General features: G+C 41.2%; 2 protein-coding genes across 2 annotated transcripts in view; one reads left to right on the top strand and one right to left on the bottom strand.

Annotated features, from left to right (window-relative positions):
• NEK6 (NIMA related kinase 6) overlaps positions 1-5,930 on the top strand; it is a gene marked incomplete at its 5' end in the record, with an annotated part of 90,981 nt that extends 85,051 nt beyond the window's left edge. The window contains 1 exon segment of the mRNA XM_053695834.1: positions 4,419-5,930. Within this exon segment, the coding sequence (XP_053551809.1) occupies positions 4,419-4,529 (111 nt within the window).
• An 839-nt stretch (positions 5,931-6,769) lies between these two features.
• PSMB7 (proteasome 20S subunit beta 7) overlaps positions 6,770-27,256 on the bottom strand; it is a 257,792-nt gene continuing 237,305 nt past the window's right edge. Inside the window, exons 7-8 of the mRNA XM_053695833.1 lie at positions 14,844-14,995; positions 6,770-6,984 (exon numbers count right to left, since the gene is read on the bottom strand). Coding sequence (XP_053551808.1) covers positions 6,873-6,984; positions 14,844-14,995 — 264 coding nt within the window. The 3' untranslated portion in view covers positions 6,770-6,872. The remainder of the gene's footprint in view (positions 6,985-14,843; positions 14,996-27,256) is intronic.

Genomic DNA, 27,256 nt, shown 5'->3' with positions numbered 1-27,256 from the left:
CAGCCTTAGGGCACCCCTGCAGGGTGGGCACAAATTTGGTGCATGACAAATGTTTTTTACAGTGTATATATATATATATATATATATATATATATATATATATATATATATATATATATATATATATATATACATACATATATATATATATACACACTCTCCAGCCACTTTATTAGGTACACCTGTTCAATTGCTTGGTAACACAAATTGCTAATCAGCCAATCACATAACAGCAACTCAATGCATTTAGACATCTAGACGTGGTGAAGACGACTTGCTGAAATTCAAACTGAGCATCAGAATGGGGAAGAAAGGGGATTTAAAGGGAAATTGAACCTAATTTTTTTTCTTTTGTGATTCAGATATAACCTGCAATTTTAAGTAACTTTCTAATTTACTCCTATTATTAATTTTTCTTCATTCTCTTGGTATGTTTATTTGATAAGCAAGAATGTAAGTTAAGATGCCAGCCCATTTTTGGTTAACAACCTGGGTTGTTCGTGCGGATTGGTGGACAAATTCATACAACAATAAACAAGTGCTATCCAGTGTTCTAAACCAAAAATTGGCTGGCTCCTTAGCTTAGATGCCTTCTTTTTCAAATAAAGATACCAAGAGGACAAAGAAAAATAGATAATGGGAGTAAATTAGAAAGTTGCTTAAAATTGCATGCTCTATCTGAATCACAAAATAAAAAAAAAATTGGCTTCAGTGTCCCTTTAAGTGACTTTGAACATGGTATGGTTGTTGGTGCCAGACTGGCTGGTCTGAGTATTTCAAAAACTGCTGATCTACTGGGATTTTTAAGCACAACCATCTCTTGGGTTTACAGAGAATGGTCAGAAAAAGAGAAAATATCCAGTGAACTGCAGTTGTGTGGACAAAAATGCCTTGTTGATGTCAGAGGAGAAAGGGCAGACTGGTTCAAGATAACAGAAAGGCAACAGTAACTCAAATAACCACTTGTTACAACCAAGGTATGCAGAATACCATCTCTGAACGCACAACACGTCGAACCTTCAAGTAGATGGGCTACAGCAGCAGACCACACTGGGTGCCACTCCTGTCAGCTAAGAACAGGAAACTGAGGCTTCAATTTGCACAGGCTCACCAAAATTGGACAATAGAAGATTGGAAAAACATTGCCTGGTCTGATGAGTCTCAATTTCAGCTAGAACATTTAGATGGTAGGGTCAGAATTTGGCGGAAACAACATGAAGGTATGGAGCCATCCTGCCTTGTATCAACGGTTCAGATTGGTGAGATATTTTCTTGGCACACTTTGGGCCCCTTAGTACCAATTGACCATCGTTTAAACACCACAGCCTACCTGAGTATTGTTGCCGACCATGTCCATCCCTTTATGACTAAAGTGTACCAATCTTATGATGGCTACTTCCAGCAGGATAATGCACCAAAGCTCAAATCATCTCAAACTGGTTTCTTGAACATGACAATGAGTTCACTGTACTCCAATGGCCTCCACAGTCACCAGATCTCAATCTAATAGAGCACCTTTGGGATGTGGTGGGACGGGAAATTTGCATCATGGATGTGCAGCCGACAAATCTGCAGCAACTGCGTGATGCTATCAAGTCAATATGGACCAAAATGTCTGAGGAATGTTTCCAACACCTTGTTGAATCTATGCCACAAAGAATTAAGGCAGTTCTAAAGGCAAATGGCTGTCCGACCCGTTACCAGCATTATTATATTGATTGTGATTGAGAGGCCCTGCTCTAACGTATTGGTAGCCCAAGAGGGCAGGATTGAACAACAGAGCTTTTCTGCAGTCTTAAATTTTGCCAAGTTGCAATTGTAGGTAGACAAGTTCTCTGCTTGAGAGCTTGTCCATCTGCAGCTTGATACATTTTCCTGTTAGACGTGCTAGTGTCAGTCTTGGTATAATGGTGAAAACTTAAAAGGCCAACCTGCCTGTTGGTTTGTGCGTTTTATATATTGTCACTGCTGTTTGATTCCTTATCAGAGCCATCACTGATTTGCTATTTTGTACAGAACCACCACTTCCTTATGTCATGCAGAAATTAACCATTATAGCTATAACAATAAATCAGATTAGCAGTCAATATCTTGATATGATAACGGAAATCTATTTTATCTATCATTATAGATAAGTTATCTATAGCTGCTTAACACATCACTAGAATATTTTGTTAAGTGTTAATGGCAGGGTATATAAAATTTATTTGGGGGTAACAAACTGTCTTTGCCTGTGTAACCAAAAATCCTAGCATGTGAGACCTATAACAGTAAAGTGTTTTGCCGATATCAGTGTATGAAAGAATGGTAGTCTTTATAATCGCTCTCAGAGATGGTAGTCTTTATAATCGCTCTCAGAACTAGTAGTCTTTATAATCGCTCTACAAGATAGTCGTCTTTATAATCACTCTCAGAACTAGTAGTCTTTATAATCACTCTCATGGAAAGGTAGTCTTTATAATCGCTCTCAGGGAATGGTAGTCTTTATAGTCGCTCTCAGAACTAGTAGTCTTTATAGTCGCTCTCACAGATGGTAGTCTTTATAATTGCTCTCATAGATTGTAGTCTTTATAATCACTCTCAGAACTAGTAGTCTTTATAATCGCTCTACAAGATAGTCGTCTTTATAATCACTCTCAGAACTAGTAGTCTTTATAATATCTCTCAGAACTAGTAGTCTTTATAATCGCTCTCAGGGAATGGTAGTCTTTATAGTCTCTTTCAGAACTAGTAGTCTTTATAGTCGCTCTCACAGATGGTAGTCTTTATAATCTCTCTCAGAACTAGTAATCTTTATAATCACTCTCATGGAATGTTAGTCTTTATAATCACTCTCAGGGAATGGTAGTCTTTATAATCACTCTCAGAGCTAGTCGTCTTTATAATCGCTCTCAGAACTAGTAGTCTTTATAATCGCTCTAAGGGATTGGTACTCTTTTTAAAATCACTCTCAGAACTAGTAGTCTTTGTAATCACTCTCAGGGAATGGTAGTCCTTAGTCACTCTCAGGGAATGGCAGTCTTTATAGTCGTTCTGAGAGCTAGTAGTGTTTATAATAGCTCTCATGGAATGGTAGTCTTTATAAATCGCTCTCATGGAATGGTCATCTTTATAATCGCTCTCAGAGATAGTAGTCTTTATAATCATTCTCTGGAATGATAGTCCTAATCAGTCTCAGAATGGTAGTCTTTAGAATCTTGGGTCTGACAGCTATCAGCTATCTGGATCTAGTACCACTTCCAGTTGACATGATTATTTCACTTTATGCAGTTTCTCTGCATAGATCCTAGTTGATGAGTCACTACTCTAAAAGGAGATATATAGGTACAGAATGGCCTAGAGATCACCCCCGGAGCTATGTGTACACCTATTAATGTTTATGGGGATATAGCATAACCAAGCTTTGCTAAACCTAGCCGTAACTGGGTACTAAATGCCAATGTATCTGGAATTGAGCCTTTTAGACCCTGTTTAAATTGGCTAATTCATATATCCATCAGTTAATTTGGCCCTAACATGGTGTCTTATGATTGCTCTGATAATTACTGGTCATACTTTACAATACATCAGTAGTCTTTGCTATATTAATAGGCCATGATACATATTGTTTATTTCATTGAAACAAATCTACCAATAAGTAATTTCCCTCAATATTAAAGGTTCTTTATGCAGCTTTGTCTGATCTTGAATATTTTTGGTTGAATTTTAAAACCAAAGGTTTGTTCAGATATTTGTATTTATTTATTAAGACCTGCATACAGAATACAACTACAAATAAAACAGGACTGTCTGTATAGAGTAATATGTTTATCTGCATTAAAGAACCAGTAAATACAGTAGATTTGCATAACCAACAAATGCACAACAACAAGACAATGCAATAGCACTTCAAATTAGTAGTATTTTTTTTCTGACAAATGTCAGTTTTGTCCATTTCCACTTCCCCTGTATCATGTGACAGCGATCAGCCAATTACAAATGCATATACGTATATTCTGTGAATTCTTGCACATGCTCAGTAGTAAATAAAGTGTGCAAATTGTGTTAATGGAAGTGTATTGGAAAGTTGCTTAACATTGCTGCTCTATCTGAATCATGTTAGTTTAATTTTGACTTAAGTTTCCCTTTAAGCCTTAGTGAATTAAAAAAAGAATAGAAAGGAAACATTCTGATTAGTCATTTCACTAGTCAACAGTCCTGGTTTCGGTGCTGTCCCTGTCCGAATATAAACAGCAATAAATGTGCTAATTTTTCTGACAGGTACAGAATCTTGGGAGCAGGATCAGGACATTATAGAAGGTGACCAGTTATAGTAAGAGGGAAACCTATAGTTCAGCAGATATTAGCTACAGCCAGACTTTTGTGTGTAAATGACAGCTTGGCATTAATCCATTGGTTTTCATTTCTTTCCTTCACAGTTACGAGAGCTGGTCAGCATGTGCATTTATCCAGATCCAGACCAAAGGCCGGATATTGGCTATGTCCATCAGGTTGCGAAGCAGATGCACATGTGGAACTCCAGCACATGAGAAAGATGGCCCGGTGTGGACGACTTCCTATCTGCCTAACTTGAATAAAACGCCTCTCCCAGGAAGCAGAGGCCGCAGGATCTCTAGCAAGAGGCCAGCCTTTTAGTGCTGCAGTCCCGCTAAACGTGTACTAGAAGGCCAGGCTTCAGGCGAATCTCCGGGAGACTAACACATTTATAACAGATTGTACTCCTGTTACAGTTGTGTGTAATTTAGACTAGAAACGGATGAAATGGAACATCCAAACAGGAAAACATCCAATCTAATTCTAATGTGAACATTGAATAATTCCTCCTGTGAAACTGTATTGTTTATATGTGCAACTATTTTCTATAGATTTAGTTTAACTGCTTAGACTTTTTTTCTTTCTTTTAGTAAACACTTCAGCTGTAAATTCTTCAAAATGTATTAGCTTATCTGTTTAAACAGACTTTAAGATTTACATTTTTATGTATAGATTTTATTTTCTTTTTCAAAAAAGCTAACGCCAAAGAAAACAGTGCTATTGACTTTCCTACATACGCTGCCGCAACGTGCCCAGATCTCATACTGCTTCCGAGTTTTATTTTTTGTTGTTACTTAACTATTTTTAGACAAATTTTTACGATATTGCCAACCTAGAGGTAAATATTAATTTGCTAGCCAGTACAGAATATAAAACCAAACTGGACTTTTTTTTTTATAACTGTGAATAAGAGATTTGAAATGTGAATGACAAAATGCAATTACAAGTTGAAGGAAATCAAGTGCCTGTGTAGACAAAGCTACGATGCAGAAGAGGAGTTCTGTACCAGACAGCCACTAAAGGATCATATAAAGACTTGCTGTTACAGTATATGTGCCAATGTTTATATTATATGGCTGTCACAAGGTCTTAGTTTACGGTTGATTAAAAAAAAAATAAAAAAAAAATTTGCTTATAAATTTACTTTTATCATCAAAATTTTCTTTGTCCTTAGTATTCTTAGTTGAAAGCTAAACCTAGATAGGCTCATATGCCTATTTCCAAGCCCCTGAAGGCCACCTCTTATCTCAGTATATTTTGACAGATTTTCCCAGCTACACAGCGCTAGTTCATGTGTGCCATAGATAACTGTGCTCACTCCCATGAAGTCAGCACTGATTGACTAAAATGCAAGTCTGTCCAACAAACTGAGATAAGGAGGCTGTCAGAGGTGGCTTAGATACAAGGTAATCAGAGGTAAAAAGTATATTAATATAACTGTTGGTTATGCATAACTGGGGGACAGGTAATAAAGGGATTATCTGCCATAAAAAAAAAAAAATCTGGAGTAGACTGTCCCTTTAACACATAATACTGCTAATACTTTTGTGCTCCACTTGTAACCCATGGGAAAAGGAATTTGCTTGAAAATAAATAAAACGTTCTACCAAAACAGATCCATTTATTTGAATATCCTTTTAAAGCATCATTTCCATTATGCTTGCTGCAGCCTATAAATCAACATAGAAGAAAAATATTAATGCTTTAAAGCCAAGAACCTTTTTTTTACTATTGGGCAACACCCACCCACCCTGACGTCTAAAGTTAGAGCTGGCTGCACACGGTTACCTAACCACACACATGCTTCTGTATCTGCCAATTGCTAGAGAGAGACGGAAGGGCTCTGTCTCTGATTGGTTTAAAATAATTACTGCGAGTATGAACTATACAGACACACACAGGTGTGTATGCGCCGTCTACTTATATAGATTTCAGCTGCATGTTTAGGCTGCACTGAGCGTAATCACAGTCATATTAAAGGGACAGCACCACCATATGCTTTAATATGGTGCATTCACAGTCTCTTAAGATACACAAGGGGTGAAATTTAGAAGCCAGTAAGAATATTTAGGAGACAGGCAGTAGTATTTGTATATAAATGTATGAAGAATAACCCAAAAAATGTTTAGAGCCAGAAGTAAAATTAAAGGGGCCAATGGCTCCCTGGTACAGAATGATCTCAAACAGATAAAGGGCTACTTGTGACACCTCCGATGTTACAGTGACATATAAGGTGGTGAGCTATCTAGACAAAACAGAATCTCAATGTCTCTTCCATCAATACTTATATAAGATCTTTCATCTCAATCTCTGGCTGTAAATGATAATACTGAAACTCCAAGAAAAATCTCTGTCCTAAGAATGTGTGTTCCATTCATCACGGCGGATCATCACCAGCTTGTAGACCACAGCAATACATTCAGGAAAGAGTTTAATAACACAAATAAACCAACAATTAGAATGTTTGACTTCTCTTTAATTGGTTATTTCATCAAGCAGCAAAGGCTGGACAGAATAGAACATACTACTAAACACATGCACTAGTCACTACCCCAACATTAAGAGATGTCCATGGTTTGCACAGATTCTTCCACAGTGTCCAGTTTAAAGTGAGTGATTTTTTCCGACAGGACTCCTGTGGTTCCTTTCTTGTACTTGTAACTTCCTGTTCTGTAAATAAGAACCAAATACAGTAAGCTGCATGCCCCAGAATAAAGCAAAGACAGCACTCACACAATGGGCAGCACTCAAGTGAAAATGTGTCAGGACAAGAGACAGCAGGTTGCTCATACAATTGGCAATATGCAAGTAAAGTGTTTACAAACATGACTGGCAGGACAAGGAAAGGAACAGTACATAAAAAATGTGGCTGCACACCACAAGCAGTACATAAGGCAGGTGGCCACTGCTAGAGCTGTCAGCTTAGGGCACAAGATAGGCAGGCACTCAAAGGGCTAAACGGAGGTACCACACACAGCTGGCAGTAGATGTAACTGGTAGCTACAGCCTCACAACCCTGGAGCAGACGGCACAGCCAACCGCACACACACCCAGCAGGCAGTAGACGGCACAGCCAACCGCACACACACCCAGCAGGCAGTAGACGGCACAGCCAACCGCACACACACCCAGCAGGCAGTAGACGGCACAGCCAACCGCACACACACCCAGCAGGCAGTAGACGGCACAGCCAACCGCACACACACCAGCAGGCAGTAGACGGCACAGCCAACCGCACACACACCCAGCAGGCAGTAGACGGCACAGCCAACCGCAAACACACACCCAGCAGGCAGTAGACGGCACAGCCAACCGCACACACACCCAGCAGGCAGTAGACGGCACAGCCAACCGCACACACACCCAGCAGGCAGTAGACGGCACAGCCAACCGCACACACACCCAGCAGGCAGTAGACGGCACAGCCAACCGCACACACACCCAGCAGGCAGTAGACGGCACAGCCAACCGCACACACACCCAGCAGGCAGTAGACGGCACACCCAACCGCACACACACCCAGCAGGCAGTAGACGGCACAGCCAACCGCACACACACCCAGCAGGCAGTAGACGGCACAGCCAACCGCACACACACCCAGCAGGCAGTAGACGGCACAGCCAACCGCACACACACCCAGCAGGCAGTAGCCGGCACAGCCAACCGCACACACACCCAGCAGGCAGTAGACGGCACAGCCAACCGCACACACACCCAGCAGGCAGTAGACGGCACAGTCAACCGCACACACACCCAGCAGGCAGTAGACGGCACAGCCAACCACACACACACCCAGCAGGCAGTAGACGGCACAGCCAACCGCACACACACCCAGCAGGCAGTAGACGGCACAGCCAACCACACACACACCCAGCAGGCAGTAGACGGCACAGCCAACCGCACACACACCCAGCAGGCAGTAGACGGCACAGCCAACCGCACACACACCCAGCAGGCAGTAGACGGCACAGCCAACCGCACACACACCCAGCAGGCAGTAGACGGCACAGCCAACCGCACACACACCCAGCAGGCAGTAGACGGCACAGCCAACCGCACACACACCCAGCAGGAAGTAGACGGCACAGCCAACCCGTAGACATGCAGCAGGCAGTAGAAGGCACATCCAACCGCACACACACAGCAGGCAGTAGACGGCACAGCCAACCCGTACACACCCAGCTGGCAGTAGAAGGCACAGCCAACCCGTACACATGCAGCAGGCAGTAGAAGGCACATCCAACCGCACACACACAGCTAGCAGTAGAAGGCACATCCAACCGCACACACCCAGCAGGCAGTAGACGGCACAGCCTACCCGTACACACCCAGCTAGCAGTAGAAGGCACAGCCAACCCGTACACACCCAGCTGGCAGTAGACAGCACAGTCAACCGTACACTCAGCTGGCAGTAGACAAGACAAGTGGCAATTCACACAGTCAGCAGCAGATGTGAAAAGTAGCCACACCCAGCCGGCAGGTAAGAAAAAACAAAATTTATGCTTACCAGATAAATTCCTTTCTTTCCTGGCAGGGAGAGTCCACAACTTTATTCATTACTGTTGGGAATATCAACACCTGGCCACAAGGAGGAGGCAAAGACACCACAGCCAAAGGCTTAAATATCCCTCCCACTTCCCCTATCCCCCCAGTCATTCGGCCGAGAGAACAAGGAAAAGCAAGAAAAACATTAGGGTATAGGAGGTGCCAGAAGAAAAAATAAAAGGGAAACCACCTAAAAAAAAAATTGCGGGCGGGGTCGTGGTTCTCTTCCTGCCAGAAAAGAAAGGAATTTATCTGGTAAGCATACATTTTGTTTTCTTTCTAAAGGCAGGGAGAGTCCACGACTTCATTCATTACTGTTGGGAACCAATACCCAAGCTCCAGAGGACACTGAAGGAATAAAACGGGAGGGCAAAAAAATAAAAGGCTGACCCTATTCTGAGGGCACCATAGCGTGTAACACTTTTCTCCCAAAAGCTGCTTCTGCAGAAGCAAAGACAATTTGTGGAACTTTGAAAAAGTATGTAAGGAGGACCAGGTAGCTGTCTTACAAATCTGATCCATAGAAGCTTCATTCTTAAAAGCCCAAAAAAGAAAAAAACTGCTCTGGTGGAATGAGACGTTATCCTCTAAGGAGGCTGTTGTCCAGCCTTCTCATAAGCCAAACAGATGATACTTCTCAGCCAGAAAGATAAGGAAGGCGCAGTGGCCTTCTGGCCCTTGCGTTTACCAGTATATAACACAAAGAAGAGGATTGCCTGAAATCCTTAGTAGCCTGAAGATAGAATTTTTAGGCACGAACAACATCTAGATTGTGGAGCAAACGTTCTTTCGAGGAAGAAGGATTAGGACAAAGGGAAGGAACAACAATCTCCTGATTGATGTTGCAATTCGAGACTGCCATAGGTAGGAAACCTATCTTAGCACGTAAAACTGCCTTATCAGCATGGAAAATGAGGTAAGGCAGATCACACTGTAAAGCAGAAATCTCAGAGACTCTGCGAGCTGAGGCGATAGCCAACAAAACCTTCCAGGATAGAAGTTTATGATCAACAGAATGCATAGGCTCAAAATGGAGCCTGCTGCATAACACAAAGAACAAGGTTGAGGCTCCAAGGAGGAGCAACAGGTTTAAACACAGGTCTGATTCAAGCCAGAGCCTGAACAAAGGACTGCACGTCAGGAAGATCCGCTAATCTCTTGTGCAGTAAGACCGACAGGGCCGAGATCTGATCCTTCAGAGAATGGCGGATAGACCCTTTTCCAAACCATCTTAGAGAAAGGATAGAATCCGGGTAACCTTCACCTTATGCTATAGAATACTGCATTCCTCACACCATACCTTGTGGTAAATATGGCGAGTGACCGGCTTGCAAGCCTGGATTAAAGTGTCTATCACACTATCCGAAAAACCTCTCTTGGATAAGACTTAGCGTTCAATTTTCATGCAGACAGTCTCAGCGAATCGAGATTTTGATGTAGGAAAGGACCCTGAGCTAGAAAGTCTGCACAACAAGGTAACCTCCACAGAGGGGAGGAGGACATTCTTATTAGATCCGCAAACAAAGTCCTTTGTGGCCCGAAGGAGCTATTAGTATCACCGGAGCCTGCTAATACTTGATGCGAGCCACTACTCGAGGCCAATGGAGGAAAAAGATATATGAGATTGAACCTCCATGGAACTGCTAATATGTCTACCAATTCTGCTTGAGGATCCCTTGATCTCGACCCATATCTGGGTAGGTTGGAGTTGATACGAGAAGCTATGGAGGTCTCTCTCTGAAACCCCCCATCTGAGAGTTATCACTGAGAACACCCCGGGGTGAATTGAAGAATTCGAGACACCTCTATCATTGCCAGGGAACTTGGCAATGTTCCTCCCTGGTGGTTGATGTAAGCCACTGAGGTTATATTGTCTGATTGGAATCTTATATACTGGGCAGAACAGAGCAGGGGCCATGCCCTTAGAGAATTGTAAATCGCCGAAGCTCCAAGATATTGATTGGAAGAGCTGATTCTTCTCAAGGACCATGTTACCTGAGCCCTCTTCGGACCCCAGACTGCTCCCCAGCCTGAGAGGCTGGCATCTGTAGTCACAATCTCCCAAGATAGTCTCAAGAAGCACGTGCCTAGGGCCAGGTGATCTTGACAGAGCCACCGAGAGAGTCTCTCAGATTGTCCAGAACAATTTGTTGAAACAGGTTTGAGTGATCTCCTTTCTACTGCCTCAACATGCATAGTTGTAGAGGTCTGAGATGGAATCAAGCAAAAGGAATAATGTCCATGGTGGACACCATAAGACCAATTACCTCTATGCACTGAGCCACTGAAGGATTTAGCATCATCTGAAGGGATAGACATGCTGCCACCAACTAGGATGGTCTCTGATCTGTCAGAAAGATCTTCATGGACAATGAGTCTATGATAGTTCCTAGAAAAACAACCCTGGGTGCTGGGAAACAGGGAACTCTTTTCTAGATTTATCTTCCATCCGTGAGTTTGGAGAAGACACAGAAGAGACTCTGTTTGATATCTTGCTAAAGGAAAAGATGGAGCTTGAACCAAGATATCATCCAGGTACGGGCTACAGAAATACCCTGACCACAGCTAGGAGAGCTCCCAAAACCTTTGTGAAAATTCTGGGAGCAGTAGCTAAGCCAAATGGCAAGGCTATGAACTGGAAGTGTTGGTCCAGGAATGCAAACCTCAGAAACTGAAAATGATCATTGTGGATCGGGACATGAAGGTATGCATCCTTTAAGTCGATAGTGGTCATGAACTGTTCTTACTGGTTCAGGGGAAGGATGGACCTGATAGTCTTCATTTTGAAGGAGGGGACCCTTAGAAACTTGTTGAGACATTTTAAGTCTAGAATAGGGTGATAAGTTACCTCCTTTTTGGGAACTTCAAATAGGTTTGAGTAAAACCCCTGACCCCTTTCTGATGGGGGCACCTGGACGATAACTCCCAAGGAGAGGAGATCTTGAACGCAGTCTAAAAAGGCTGCTCTTTTCTCTGGTCTCGTAGATAATTTTGAAAGAAGAAATATGCCCCTTAGGAGACAAAATTTGAAACCTATCTTCTAACCCTGGGAAAAACCTCTAATACCCAGGGATCCTGAACGTCTTGGACCCAAGCCTCTAAGAAAGAAAAAAACAGTCTGCCCCATACTCGATCCAATCCTGGATCGGGGGCTGGCTCTTCATGCAGATTTGTTATCTTTAGTCTTCTTGGCCTGTTTGGATTTGTTCCAGGACTGGTTGGGCTTTCAAGTACTTTTGGACTCTTCAGGTTTGGAGGGGGACTGAGTCTGCTGACGTTTGTCTGAGTGAAAGGAACAACAAATTAGAGGATTGGCAACTTTCTTATCCTGGAGAAGGAAAGCTCCTTTCCCTCCTGTAACAGTGGAGATGATGGAGTCCAGGCCTGGCGAAAATCTTCCCTTAAATGGTAAGGAAAAAAGCCTGGTCTTAGAAACCATATCTGTGGACCAAGACTTTAACCAAAGAGCTCTACACGACAAAATCTGAAGCTTTGGCATTCAGAATGCCAATTTGCATATTAGCATCACAAATAAAGGAGTTGGCTATCTTGAGCGCCTTAATCCTGTCCTGTATATCCTACATGGGGGATTCAACTTCAATTAGTTCTGATAACGAATCACACCTGTAGGTAGCAGCACCTGGAACTGCAGCCAAAGCCGCCGCTGGCTGAAATAAGAGACCCATGTGTATGTATGTATTGAGTACTTGTAAAGCGCAGCTAATCACCCATAAGGGTCTCAAGGCACTGCTCATTTTATCGACCTTGGAAGGATGAAAGGCTGAGTGGACCTCGCCGGGGATCAAACCTGCAACCCTTGGATTGCTACAGCGCTCAGCCACAGTGCCTTAGCATGCTGAGCTATCTGTCCGGCTGTTGAAACATCTTTCTGAGATAGCCTTCCAACTTTCTGTCCATGGGATCTCTAAAAGAGGAACTATCCCCTAGAGCACTGGTTTTCAAACTGAATATCTGAAACTCTAAATGTTATTCAGGGACCAGAAAAAGATTCTTAAAAAGGTAGAAGAAGGGGAGAAAGTAGTTCCAATGTTTTCCCATTCTCTAGAAATAATTTTTGCCATTCGTACTGGTACCAGGAAGGTTTTAGGAACCTTCTTCTCCTCATAGACCCTATCTAATTTAGGGATAATAGGTTCCTCAGGAAGGTTAGTGTCCAGAACCTCAAGGAAAGACAATACTTCCTTCAGAAGAAAGCAAAGGTGTTCAACCTTAAACCTTAAATTTGGTTCCTCAAGAGTAGGAGATTTAATTCAGATACCTATGACTCTGAAAAGCTCACCTTCAGATGCAACCGATGTTAGATCAGCCTCAGAAAGGTAAGACAAATTAGCCAACTCAGACTGAATAGAGGAGTTAACCCCCAAGACAGTGGAACTACGCTTAACCTTTCTCTTATGTGTCCCAGAGATAGGCAAGTTGTTTAATGCCAATGATACCGCAGATTGAAGCTGTAAAGAAAAATCTGCGGGCAAAAAATTACCTCCAGACGGAAATAAAGATGTGCTGCAGGGCACTGCCTGTGTCATAGGGTTAAAGGGGGACTGCGGATGCAGAATAGGCATCTCATGGACAACAGAGTCCTGAGAGGTAGAAGGCTCAGAGCGCATTAAAGTACCAGGGGATAAACCAGATTTAAACCCCTTCTTGGTCTTTAACACAGAACTTAAGCAGACAGAACAAAATTGTGCAGGTGGGCAAACCATAGTCTCCTCACTATATAAACATGCAAAATAGCAGGTATAAGGTCTCAATATCATTAGCAACAAAAATAAATTTTAACTTTAGCATGGCACCTCTACCCTCAGCCTTGGCTGAGGTACTCACCACCTCCTAGGTATACAGGCGAGACCGGAATGAAGTCGGATCTCTTCCAATGCCTGCTGCAAACTCTGTATGCGGATCGTTACGTAGGAGCAAACTTCTGACCAGCCTCAGCAAAAAATTGACATGGTGCGCATCTTGTGACCGCCCCCAGCTAGAAGAGAAACCGTGCAAAGCTGAATATCAGCTGCATAGCTGTAAAATTGGCCCCAGTGGGAACTTTTTCCCAAACTGTCCTGCATTCTATATGAGACCAAAAAAAACCTCACACATGTGCTCCAGTTGGCAAGGAGCTAAGCAGCACACATAGATTAGCCCCAACTGCTCAATAAAATAACCTATTATAAAAGGTATTAAATATCCTCATATCCGGAAGAGAAATAAAAGTATCACACTGTGAACTGTTTACTTAAATGCCCCCATAACCTCAGGGAATTTGCAGCCCTACTGGGCATAATCCCTCAAAGTAAAATAAAGGACTTGCCCTCCAGGATTAAAGGTCTGACAGTCTCACCAAACACATCAGGGACCTAAAGAGAAGGAAAAAACAGTGTAAATTTCCCAGCATTAATTCTAGATAGTGGTCAGAGAACGTTTCCCGTGACATCTAGAAGCTAAATTTCACCACAACTCTCACTGAGAGGATTACATGGTTACTCAAACACCCCAGTCCACACTTGAAGGGAAAATACCCATTAATGGACTAAATCTTCTACTAACACTTCTCTGCCATCCTCCTATAGTGATGAAAGGCAAAGAATGACTGGGGGAATAGGGGAAGTAAGAGGGATATTTATAGCCTTTGGTTGGGGTGTGTCTGCCTCCTCCTAGCGGCCAGTTGTTGATATTCCCAACAGAATGAAGTTGTGGACTCTCCCTGCCTTTGGAAAGAAAGCACTGCACACACACTTTGGATTCTCACCTGTTTTAAGCACTACCCGTTATGTTTGCAACCACACATCTTGTGCACTGATATTTTGTGTAAAGCCACCTGCCATGCATCACTAATTACATGAGAGAGATGGCTGCTCCACTGATCGGTGCTATATGGGGCAGTGTAGATACATGACTGGAAGCGTCCGGTATGTGCATGACATGTTTCTGCATACATGTGACTGTTGCCCTTGATCTATTACACTCACCTCACTCCCTTCTTGTTGGCCTGATCGTGTGGACGGATGTAATCCACCTTGTTCTTGGTGATAACACACAGATCAATGTTACTACCAGATCCCAAATCATTAAATATACCAGAAGCAATGGCGTCACGAACCAGCTGCTTTGCTTCTTCCTCCTAAAAATACAAAATTAAAGTCTTACTTTAGCCCACAATACAGTAACCAATGCAACACTCATTAATAAGGAGCTGGGTAACAGCCATTACAAATGACAAACTTCATTACACCAAACATAAGACATCTCTAATTTAATGTAAATCATACTTCCTACAGGAAGTGGTAAAATAGACCAAGGGGTGGGAATTAGGCGCCTAGTTCCTGAGTGCGTTGTGTGCGTATGCGCATTTTCTGCAAGAAGCATTATGTATCATGTGCTCTGTCTACTATGTCCAGCTAGATTAAAGCAGTTATTCTAACTAAACAATAACCTGGGCACATTATTTAGTTAAATGCATTATTATGTTTACGTTTTTTTTTTAAAGTTACTGGCACATATATGTTTTTAAGAAAAAAAAAACATAATTTATGTAAGAACTTACCTGATAAATTCATTTCTTTCATATTAACAAGAGTCCATGAGCTAGTGACGTATGGGATATACATTCCTACCAGGAGGGGCAAAGTTTCCCAAACCTTAAAATGCCTATAAATACACCCCTCACCACACCCACAAATCAGTTTAACGAATAGCCAAGAAGTGGGGTGATAAGAAAAAAAGTGCGAAGCATATAAAATAAGGAATTGGAATAATTGTGCTTTATACAAAAAAATCATAACCACCACAAAAAAGGGTGGGCCTCATGGACTCTTGTTAATATGAAAGAAATGAATTTATCAGGTAAGTTCTTACATAAATTATGTTTTCTTTCATGTAATTAACAAGAGTCCATGAGCTAGTGACGTATGGGATAATGAATACCCAAGATGTGGATCTTTCCACACAAGAGTCACTAGAGAGGGAGGGATAAAATAAAGACAGCCAATTCCTGCTGAAAATAATCCACACCCAAAATAAAGTTTAATGAAAAACATAAGCAGAAGATTCAAACCGAAACCACTGCCTGAAGTACCTTTCTACCAAAAACTGCTTCAGAAGAAGAGAATACATCAAAATGGTAGAATTTAGTAAAAGTATGCAAAGAGGACCAAGTCGCTGCTTTGCAAATCTGATCAACTGAAGCTTCATTCCTAAACGCCCAGGAAGTAGAAACTGACCTAGTAGAATGAGCTGTAATCCTCTGAGGCGGAGTCTTACCCGATCTAACATAGGCAAGATGAATAAAAGATTTCAACCAGGATGCCAAAGAAATGGCAGAAGCTTTCTGGCCTTTTCTAGAACCAGAAAAGATGACAAATAGACTAGAAGTCTTTCGGAAAGATTTAGTAGCTTCAACATAATATTTCAAAGCTCTAACAACATCCAAAGAATGTAACGATTTCTCCTTAGAATTCTTAGGATTAGGACATAATGAAGGAACCACGATTTCTCTACTAATGTTGTTGGAATTCACAACCTTAGGTAAAAATTCAAAAGAAGTTCGCAACACCGCCTTATCCTGATGAAAAATCAGAAAAGGAGACTCACAAGAAAGAGCAGATAATTCAGAAACTCTTCTGGCAGAAGAGATGGCCAAAAGGAACAAAACTTTCCAAGAAAGCAATTTAATGTCCAATGAATGCATAGGTTCAAACGGAGGAGCTTGAAGAGCTCCCAGAACCAAATTCAAACTCCATGGAGGAGAAATTGACTTAATGACAGGTTTTATACGAACCAAAGCTTGTACAAAACAATGAATATCAGGAAGAATAGCAATCTTTCTGTGAAAAAGAACAGAAAGAGCAGAGATTTGTCCTTTCAAGGAACTTGCGGACAAACCCTTATCTAAACCATCCTGAAGAAATTGTAATATTCTCGGAATTCTAAAAGAATACCAAGAAAAATGATGAGTAAGACACCAAGAAATATAAGTCTTCCAGACTCTATAATATATCTCTCTAGATACAGATTTACGAGCCTGTAACATAGTATCAATCACAGAGTCAGAGAAACCTCTTTGACTAAGAATCAAGCGTTAAATCTCCATACCTTTAAATTTAAGGATTTCAGATCCGGATGGAAAAAAGGACCTTGCGACAGAAGGTCTGGTCTTAACGGAAGAGTCCATGGTTGGCAAGATGCCATCCGGACAAGATCCGCATACCAAAACCTGTGAGGCCATGCCGGAGCTATTAGCAGAACAAACGAGCATTCCCTCAGAATCTTGGAGATTACTCTTGGAAGAAGAACTAGAGGCGGAAAGATATAGGCAGGATGATACTTCCAAGGAAGTGATAATGCATCCACTGCCTCCGCCTGAGGATCCCGGGATCTGGACAGATACCTGGGAAGTTTCTTGTTTAGATGAGAGGCCATCAGATCTATCTCTGGAAGCCCCCACATTTGAACAATCTGAAGAAATACCTCTGGGTGAAGAGACCATTCGCCCGGATGCAACGTTTGGCGACTGAGATAATCCGCTTCCCAATTGTCTACACCTGGGATATGAACCGCAGAGATTAGACAGGAGCTGGATTCTGCCCAAACCAAAATTCGAGATACTTCTTTCATAGCCAGAGGACTGTGAGTCCCTCCTTGATGATTGATGTATGCCACAGTTGTGACATTGTCTGTCTGAAAACAAATGAACGATTCTCTCTTCAGAAGAGGCCAAAACTGAAGAGCTCTGAAAATTGCACGGAGTTCCAAAATATTGATCGGTAATCTCACCTCCTGAGATTCCCAAACTCCCTGTGCCGTCAGAGATCCCCACACAGCTCCCCAACCTGTGAGACTTGCATCTGTTGAAATTACAGTCCAGGTCGGAAGAACAAAAGAAGCCCCCTGAATTAAACGATGGTGATCTGTCCACCACGTTAGAGAGTGTCGAACAATCGGTTTTAAAGATATTAATTGATATATCTTTGTGTAATCCCTGCACCATTGGTTCAGCATACAGAGCTGAAGAGGTCGCATGTGAAAACGAGCAAAGGGGATCGCGTCCGATGCAGCAGTCATAAGACCTAGAATTTCCATGCATAAGGCTACCGAAGGGAATGATTGAGACTGAAGGTTTCGACAAGCTGTAATCAATTTTAGACGTCTCTTGTCTGTTAAAGACAGAGTCATGGACACTGAATCTATCTGGAAACCCAGAAAGGTTACCCTTGTTTGAGGAATCAAAGAACTTTTTGGTAAATTGATCCTCCAACCATGATCTTGAAGAAACAACACAAGTCGATTCGTATGAGACTCTGCTAAATGTAAAGACTGAGCAAGTACCAAGATATCGTCCAAATAAGGAAATACCACAATACCCTGTTTTCTGATTACAGACAGAAGGGCACCGAGAATCTTTGTGAAAATTCTTGGAGCTGTAGCAAGGCCAAACGGTAGAGCCACAAATTGGTAATGCTTGTCTAGAAAAGAGAATCTCAGGAACTGAAAATGATCTGGATGAATCGGAATATGCAGATATGCATCCTGTAAATCTATTGTGGACATATAATTCCCTTGCTGAACAAAAGGCAATATAGTCCTTACAGTTACCATCTTGAACGTTGGTATCCTTACATAACGATTCAATAATTTTAGATCCAGAACTGGTCTGAAGGAATTCTCCTTCTTTGGTACAATGAAGAGATTTGAATAAAACCCCATCCCCTGTTCCGGAACTGGAACTGGCATAATTACTCCAGCCAACTCTAGATCTGAAACACAATTCAGAAATGCTTGAGCTTTCACTGGATTTACTGGGACACGGGAAAGAAAAAATCTCTTTGCAGGAGGTCTCATCTTGAAACCAATTCTGTACCCTTCTGAAACAATGTTCTGAATCCAAAGATTGTGAACAGAATTGATCCAAATTTCTTTGAAAAAACGTAACCTGCCCCCTACCAGCTGAACTGGAATGAGGGCCGTACCTTCATGTGAACTTAGAAGCAGGCTTTGCCTTTCTAGCAGGCTTGGATTTATTCCAGACTGGAGATGGTTTCCAAACTGAAACTGCTCCTGAGGACGAAGGATCAGGCTTTTGTTCTTTGTTGAAACGAAAGGAACGAAAACGATTGTTAGCCCTGTTTTTACCTTTAGATTTTTTATCCTGTGGTAAAAAAGTTCCTTTCCCACCAGTAACAGTTGAAATAATAGAATCCAACTGAGAACCAAATAATTTGTTTCCCTGGAAAGAAATGGAAAGTAGAGTTGATTTAGAAGCCATATCAGCATTCCAAGTCTTAAGCCATAAAGCTCTTCTGGCTAAGATAGCTAGAGACATAAACCTAACATCAACTCTAATAATATCAAAAATGGCATCACAGATAAAATTATTAGCATGCTGGAGAAGAATAATAATATCATGAGAATCACGATTTGCTACTTGTTGCGCTAGGGTTTCCAACCAAAAAGTTGAAGCTGCAGCAACATCAGCCAATGATATAGCAGGTCTAAGAAGATTACCTGAACACAGATAAGCTTTTCTTAGAAAGGATTCAATTTTTCTATCTAAAGGATCCTTAAACGAGGTACCATCTGACGTAGGAATGGTAGTACGTTTAGCAAGGGTAGAAATAGCCCCATCAACTTTAGGGATTTTGTCCCAAAATTCTAACCTGTCAGGCGGAACAGGATATAATTGCTTAAAACGTTTAGAAGGAGTAAATTAATTACCCAATTTATCCCATTCTTTGGAAATCACTGCAGAAATAGCATTAGGAACAGGAAAAACTTCTGGAATAACCGCAGGAGTTTTAAAAACCTTATCCAAACGTATAGAATTAGTATCAAGAGGACTAGAATCCTCTATTTCTAAAGCAATTAGTACTTCTTTAAGTAAAGAGCGAATAAATTCCATCTTAAATAAATATGAAGATTTATCAGCATCAATCTCTGAGATAGAATCCTCTGAACCAGAAGAGTCCAAAGAATCAGAATGATGGTGTTCATTTAAAAATTGATCTGTAGAGAGAGAAGATTTAAAAGACTTTTTATGTTTACTAGAAGGAGAAATAACAGACAAAGCCTTCTTTATGGATTCAGAAACAAAATCTCTTATGTTATCAGGAACATTCTGCACCTTAGATGTTGAGGGAACTGCAACAGGCAATGGTACATTACTAAAGGAAATATTATCTGCTTTAACAAGTTTGTCATGACAATTATTACAAACAACAGCTGGAGGAATAGCTACCAAAAATTTACAGCAGATACACTTAGCTTTGGTAGATCCAGCAGGCAGTGATTTTCCTGTAGTATCTTCTGGCTCAGATGCAACGTGAGACATCTTGCAATATGTAAGAGAAAAAACAACATATAAAGCAAAATAGATCAAATTCCTTATAAGACAGTTTCAGGAATGGGAAAGAATGCCAAATATCAAGCTTCTAGCAACCAGAAGCAAATGAAAAATGAGACTGAAATAATGTGGAGACAAAAGCGACGCCCCAAATAAGACGCCCACATTATTTGGCGCCTAAATGCTTTTGGCGCCAAAAATGACGCCACATCCGGAACGCCGACATTTTTGGCGCAAAATAACGACAAAAAATGACGTAACTTCCGGCGACACGTATGACGCCGGAAACGGAAAAGAATTTTTGCGCCAAAAAAGTCCGCGCCAAGAATGACGCAATAAAATGAAGCATTTTCAGCCCCCGCGAGCCTAACAGCCCACAGGGAAAAAAGTCAAATTTTTGAGGTAAGAAAAATATGATAATTCAATGCATAATCCCAAATATGAAACTGACTGTCTGAAAATAAGGAAAGTTGAACATTCTGAGTCAAGGCAAATAAATGTTTGAATACATATATTTAGAACTTTATAAATAAAGTGCCCAACCATAGCTTAGAGTGTCACAGAAAATAAGACTTACTTACCCCAGGACACTCATCTACATGTTTGTAGAAAGCCAAACCAGTACTGAAACGAGAATCAGTAGAGGTAATGGTAAATATAAGAGTATATCGTCGATCTGAAAAGGGAGGTAAGAGATGAATCTCTACGACCGATAACAGAGAACCTTATGAAATAGACCCCGTAGAAGGAGATCACTGCATTCAATAGGCAATACTCTCTTCACATCCCTCTGACATTCACTGCACGCTGAGAGGAAAACCGGGCTCCAACTTGCTGCGGAGCGCATATCAACGTAGAATCTAGCACAAACTTACTTCACCACCTCCCTTGGAGGCAAAGTTTGTAAAACTGATTTGTGGGTGTGGTGAGGGGTGTATTTATAGGCATTTTAAGGTTTGGGAAACTTTGCCCCTCCTGGTAGGAATGTATATCCCATACGTCACTAGCTCATGGACTCTTGTTAATTACATGAAAGAAAGCCAGATAATGAGGATTGGCCGGCTCTAGATCAGCAGTCGGCCAACCACAGAAATTAAGCTGCCCAAGCTGGGATATCCTAAAAAAATAACATAATTTATGTAAGAACTTACCTGATAAATTCATTTCTTTCATATTAACAAGAGTCCATGAGCTAGTGACGTATGGGATACACATTCCCACCAGGAGGGGCAAAGTTTCCCAAACCCTAAAATGCCTATAAATACACCCCTCACCACACCCACAAATCAGTTTAACGAATAGCCAAGAAGTGGGGTGATAAGAAAAAAAGTGCGAAGCATATAAAATAAGGAATTGGAATAATTGTGCTTTATACAAAAAAATCATAACCACCACAAAAAAGGGTGGGCCTCATGGACTCTTGTTAATATGAAAGAAATGAATTTATCAGGTAAGTTCTTACATAAATTATGTTTTCTTTCATGTAATTAACAAGAGTCCATGAGCTAGTGACGTATGGGATAATGACTACCCAAGATGTGGATCTTTCCACACAAGAGTCACTAGAGAGGGAGGGATAAAATAAAGACAGCCAATTCCTGCTGAAAATAATCCACACCCAAAATAAAGTTTAACAAAAAACATAAGCAGAAGATTCAAACTGAAACCGCTGCCTGAAGAACTTTTCTACCAAAAACTGCTTCAGAAGAAGAAAATACATCAAAATGGTAGAATTTAGTAAAAGTATGCAAAGAGGACCAAGTTGCTGCTTTGCAGATCTGGTCAACCGAAGCTTCATTCCTAAACGCCCAGGAAGTAGATACTGACCTAGTAGAATGAGCTGTAATTCTCTGAGGCGGAATTTTACCCGACTCAACATAGGCAAAATGAATTAAAGATTTCAACCAAGATGCCAAAGAAATGGCAGAAGCTTTCTGGCCTTTCCTAGAACCGGAAAAGATAACAAATAGACTAGAAGTCTTACGGAAAGATTTCGTAGCTTCAACATAATATTTCAAAGCTCTAACAACATCCAAAGAATGCAATGATCTCTCCTTAGAATTCTTAGGATTAGGACATAATGAAGGAACCACAATTTCTCTACTAATGTTGTTGGAATTCACAACTTTAGGTAAAAATTCAAAAGAAGTTCGCAACACCGCCTTATCCTGATGAAAAATCAGAAAAGGAGACTCACAAGAAAGAGCAGATAATTCAGAAACTCTTCTAGCAGAAGAGATGGCCAAAAGGAACAAAACTTTCCAAGAAAGTAATTTAATGTCCAATGAATGCATAGGTTCAAACGGAGGAGCTTGAAGAGCTCCCAGAACCAAATTCAAACTCCAAGGAGGAGAAATTGACTTAATGACAGGTTTTATACGAACCAAAGCTTGTACAAAACAATGAATATCAGGAAGAATAGCAATCTTTCTGTGAAAAAGAACAGAAAGAGCGGAGATTTGTCCTTTCAAAGAACTTGCGGACAAACCCTTATCTAAACCATCCTGAAGAAACTGTAAAATTCTCGGTATTCTAAAAGAATGCCAAGAAAAATGACGAGAAAGACACCAAGAAATATAAGTCTTCCAGACTCTATAATATATCTCTCGAGATACAGATTTACGAGCCTGTAACATAGTATTAATCACGGAGTCAGAGAAACCTCTATGACCAAGAATCAAGCGTTCAATCTCCATACCTTTAAATTTAAGGATTTCAGATCCGGATGGAAAAAAGGACCTTGTGACAGAAGGTCTGGTCTTAACGGAAGAGTCCATGGTTGGCAAGATGCCATCCGGACAAGATCCGCATACCAAAACCTGTGAGGCCATGCTGGAGCTATTAGCAGAACAAACGAGCATTCCCTCAGAATCTTGGAGATTACTCTTGGAAGAAGAACTAGAGGCGGAAAGATATAGGCAGGATGATACTTCCAAGGAAGTGATAATGCATCCACTGCCTCCGCCTGAGGATCCCGGGATCTGGACAGATACCTGGGAAGTTTCTTGTTTAGATGAGAGGCCATCAGATCTATCTCTGGGAGCCCCCACATTTGAACAATCTGAAGAAATACCTCTGGGTGAAGAGACCATTCGCCCGGATGCAACGTTTGGCGACTGAGATAATCCGCTTCCCAATTGTCTACACCTGGGATATGAACCGCAGAGATTAGACAGGAGCTGGATTCCGCCCAAACCAAAATTCGAGATACTTCTTTCATAGCCAGAGGACTGTGAGTCCCTCCTTGATGATTGATGTATGCCACAGTTGTGACATTGTCTGTCTGAAAACAAATGAACGATTCTCTCTTCAGAAGAGGCCAAAACTGAAGAGCTCTGAAAACTGCACGGAGTTCCAAGATATTGATCGGTAATCTCACCTCCTGAGATTCCCAAACTCCTTGTGCCGTCAGAGATCCCCACACAGCTCCCCAACCTGTGAGACTTGCATCTGTTGAAATTACAGTCCAGGTTGGAAGAACAAAAGAAGCCCCCTGAATTAAACGAAGGTGATCTGTCCACCACGTTAGAGAGTGCCGAACAATCGGTTTTAAAGATATTAATTGATATATCTTCGTGTAATCCCTGCACCATTGGTTCAGCATACAGAGCTGAAGAGGTCGCATGTGAAAACGAGCAAAGGGGATCGCGTCCGATGCAGCAGTCATAAGACCTAGAATTTCCATGCATAAGGCTACCGAAGGGAATGATTGAGACTGAAGGTTTCGACAGACTGTAATCAATTTTAGACGTCTCTTGTCTGTTAAAGACAAAGTCATGGACACTGAATCTATCTGGAAACCCAGAAAGGTTACCCTTGTTTGAGGAATCAAAGAACTTTTTGGTAAATTGATCCTCCAACCATGATCTTGAAGAAACAACACAAGTCGATTCGTATGAGACTCTGCTAAATGTAAAGACGGAGCAAGTACCAAGATATCGTCCAAATAAGGAAATACCACAATACCCTGTTCTCTGATTACAGACAGAAGGGCACCGAGAATCTTTGTGAAAATTCTTGGAGCTGTAGCAAGGCCAAACGGTAGAGCCACAAATTGGTAATGCTTGTCTAGAAAAGAGAATCTCAGGAACTGATAATGATCTGGATGAATCGGAATATGCAGATATGCATCCTGTAAATCTATTGTGGACATATAATTCCTTTGCTGAACAAAAGGCAATATAGTCCTTACAGTTACCATCTTGAACGTTGGTATCCTTACATAACGATTCAATAATTTTAGATCCAGAACTGGTCTGAAGGAATTCTCCTTCTTTGGTACAATGAAGAGATTTGAATAAAACCCCATCCCCTGTTCCGGAACTGGAACTGGCATAATTACTCCAGCCAACTCTAGATCTGAAACACAATTCAGAAATGCTTGAGCTTTCACTGGATTTACTGGGACATGGGAAAGAAAAAATCTCTTTGCAGGAGGTCTCATCTTGAAACCAATTCTGTACCCTTCTGAAACAATGTTCTGAATCCAAAGATTGTGAACAGAATTGATCCAAATTTCTTTGAAAAAACGTAACCTGCCCCCTACCAGCTGAACTGGAATGAGGGCCGTACCTTCATGTGAACTTAGAAGCAGGCTTTGCCTTTCTAGCAGGCTTGGATTTATTCCAGACTGGAGATGGTTTCCAAACTGAAACTGCTCCTGAGGACGAAGGATCAGGCTTTTGTTCTTTGTTGAAACGAAAGGAACGAAAACGATTGTTAGCCCTGTTTTTACCTTTAGACTTTTTATCCTGTGGTAAAAAAGTTCCTTTCCCACCAGTAACAGTTGAAATAATAGAATCCAACTGAGAACCAAATAATTTGTTTCCCTGGAAAGAAATGGAAAGTAGAGTTGATTTAGAAGCCATATCAGCATTCCAGGTCTTAAGCCATAAAGCTCTTCTGGCTAAGATAGCCAGAGACATAAATCTAACATCAACTCTAATAATATCAAAAATGGCATCACAGATGAAATTATTAGCATGCTGGAGAAGAATAATAATATCATGAGAATCACGATTTGTTACTTGTTGCGCTAGAGTTTCCAACCAAAAAGTTGAAGCTGCAGCAACATCAGCCAATGATATAGCAGGTCTAAGAAGATTACCTGAACATAGATAAGCTTTTCTTAGAAAAGATTCAATTTTTCTATCTAAAGGATCCTTAAACGAGGTACCATCTGACGTAGGAATGGTAGTACGTTTAGCAAGGGTAGAAATAGCCCCATCAACTTTAGGGATTTTGTCCCAAAATTCTAACCTGTCAGGCGGAACAGGATATAATTGCTTAAAACGTTTAGAAGGAGTAAATGAATTACCCAAATTATCCCATTCCTTAGCAATTACTGCAGAAATAGCATTAGGAACAGGAAAGACTTCTGGAATAACCGCAGGAGCTTTAAAAACCTTATCCAAACGTATAGAATTAGTATCAAGAGGACTAGAATCCTCTATTTCTAAAGCAATTAGTACTTCTTTAAGTAAAGAGCGAATAAATTCCATCTTAAATAAATATGAAGATTTATCAGCATCAATCTCTGAAATAGAATCCTCTGAACCAGAAGAGTCCAAAGAATCAGAATGATGGTGTTCATTTAAAAATTCATCTGTAGAGAGAGAAGATTTAAAAGACTTTTTACGTTTACTAGAAGGAGAAATAACAGACAAAGCCTTCTTTATGGATTCAGAAACAAAATCTCTTATGTTATCAGGAACATTCTGCACCTTAGATGTTGAGGGAACTGCAACAGGCAATGGTACATCACTAAAGGAAATATTATCTGCTTTAACAAGTTTGTCATGACAATTATTACAAACAGCTGGAGGAATAGCTACCAAAAGTTTACAGCAGATACACTTAGCTTTGGTAGATCCAGCAGGCAGTGGTTTTCCTGTAGTATCTTCTGGCTCAGATGCAACGTGAGACATCTTGCAATATGTAAGAGAAAAAACAACATATAAAGCAAAATAGATCAAATTCCTTATAAGACAGTTTCAGGAATGGGAAAAAAATGCCAAACATCAAGCTTCTAGCAACCAGAAGCAAATGAAAAATGAGACTGAAATAATGTGGAGACAAAAGCGACGCCCATATTTTTTGGCGCCAAATAAGACGCCCACATTATTTGGCGCCCAAATGCTTTGGGCGCCAAAAATGACGCCACATCCGGAACGCCGACATTTTTGGCGCAAAATAACGTCAAAAAATGACGCAACTTCCGGCGACACGTATGACGCCGGAAACGGAAAAGAATTTTTGCGCCAAAAAAGTCCGCGCCAAGAATGACGCAATAAAATGAAGCATTTTCAGCCCCCGCGAGCCTAACAGCCCACAGGGAAAAAAGTCAAATTTTTGAGGTAAGAAAAATATGATAATTTAAAGCATAATCCCAAATATGAAACTGACTGTCTGGAAATAAGGAAAGTTGAACATTCTGAGTCAAGGCAAATAAATGTTTGAATACATATATTTAGAACTTTATAAATAAAGTGCCCAACCATAGCTTAGAGTGTCACAGAAAATAATACTTACTTACCCCAGGACACTCATCTACATGTTAGTAGAAAGCCAAACCAGTACTGAAACGAGAATCAGTAGAGGAAATGGTAAATATAAGAGTATATCGTCGATCTGAAAAGGGAGGTAAGAGATGAATCTCTACGACCGATAACAGAGAACCTTATGAAATAGACCCCGTAGAAGGAGATCACTGCATTCAATAGGCAATACTCTCCTCACATCCCTCTGACATTCACTGCACGCTGAGAGGAAAACCGGGCTCCAACTTGCTGCGGAGCGCATATCAACGTAGAATCTAGCACAAACTTACTTCACCACCTCCCTTGGAGGCAAAGTTTGTAAAACTGATTTGTGGGTGTGGTGAGGGGTGTATTTATAGGCATTTTAGGGTTTGGGAAACTTTGCCCCTCCTGGTGGGAATGTGTATCCCATACGTCACTAGCTCATGGACTCTTGTTAATTACATGAAAGAAATATCTTTTTGTGGTGGACAAGTGTCACCTACAGACCTTGCACTGCCACAAGCAA

The sequence above is a fragment of the Bombina bombina genome, chromosome 12, assembly GCF_027579735.1.
Source record: "Bombina bombina isolate aBomBom1 chromosome 12, aBomBom1.pri, whole genome shotgun sequence".
Taxonomy (NCBI): domain Eukaryota; kingdom Metazoa; phylum Chordata; class Amphibia; order Anura; family Bombinatoridae; genus Bombina; species Bombina bombina.
The sequence above is the reverse complement of the archived record's forward strand: the minus strand, read 5'-3'. Positions and strand labels throughout refer to the sequence as shown.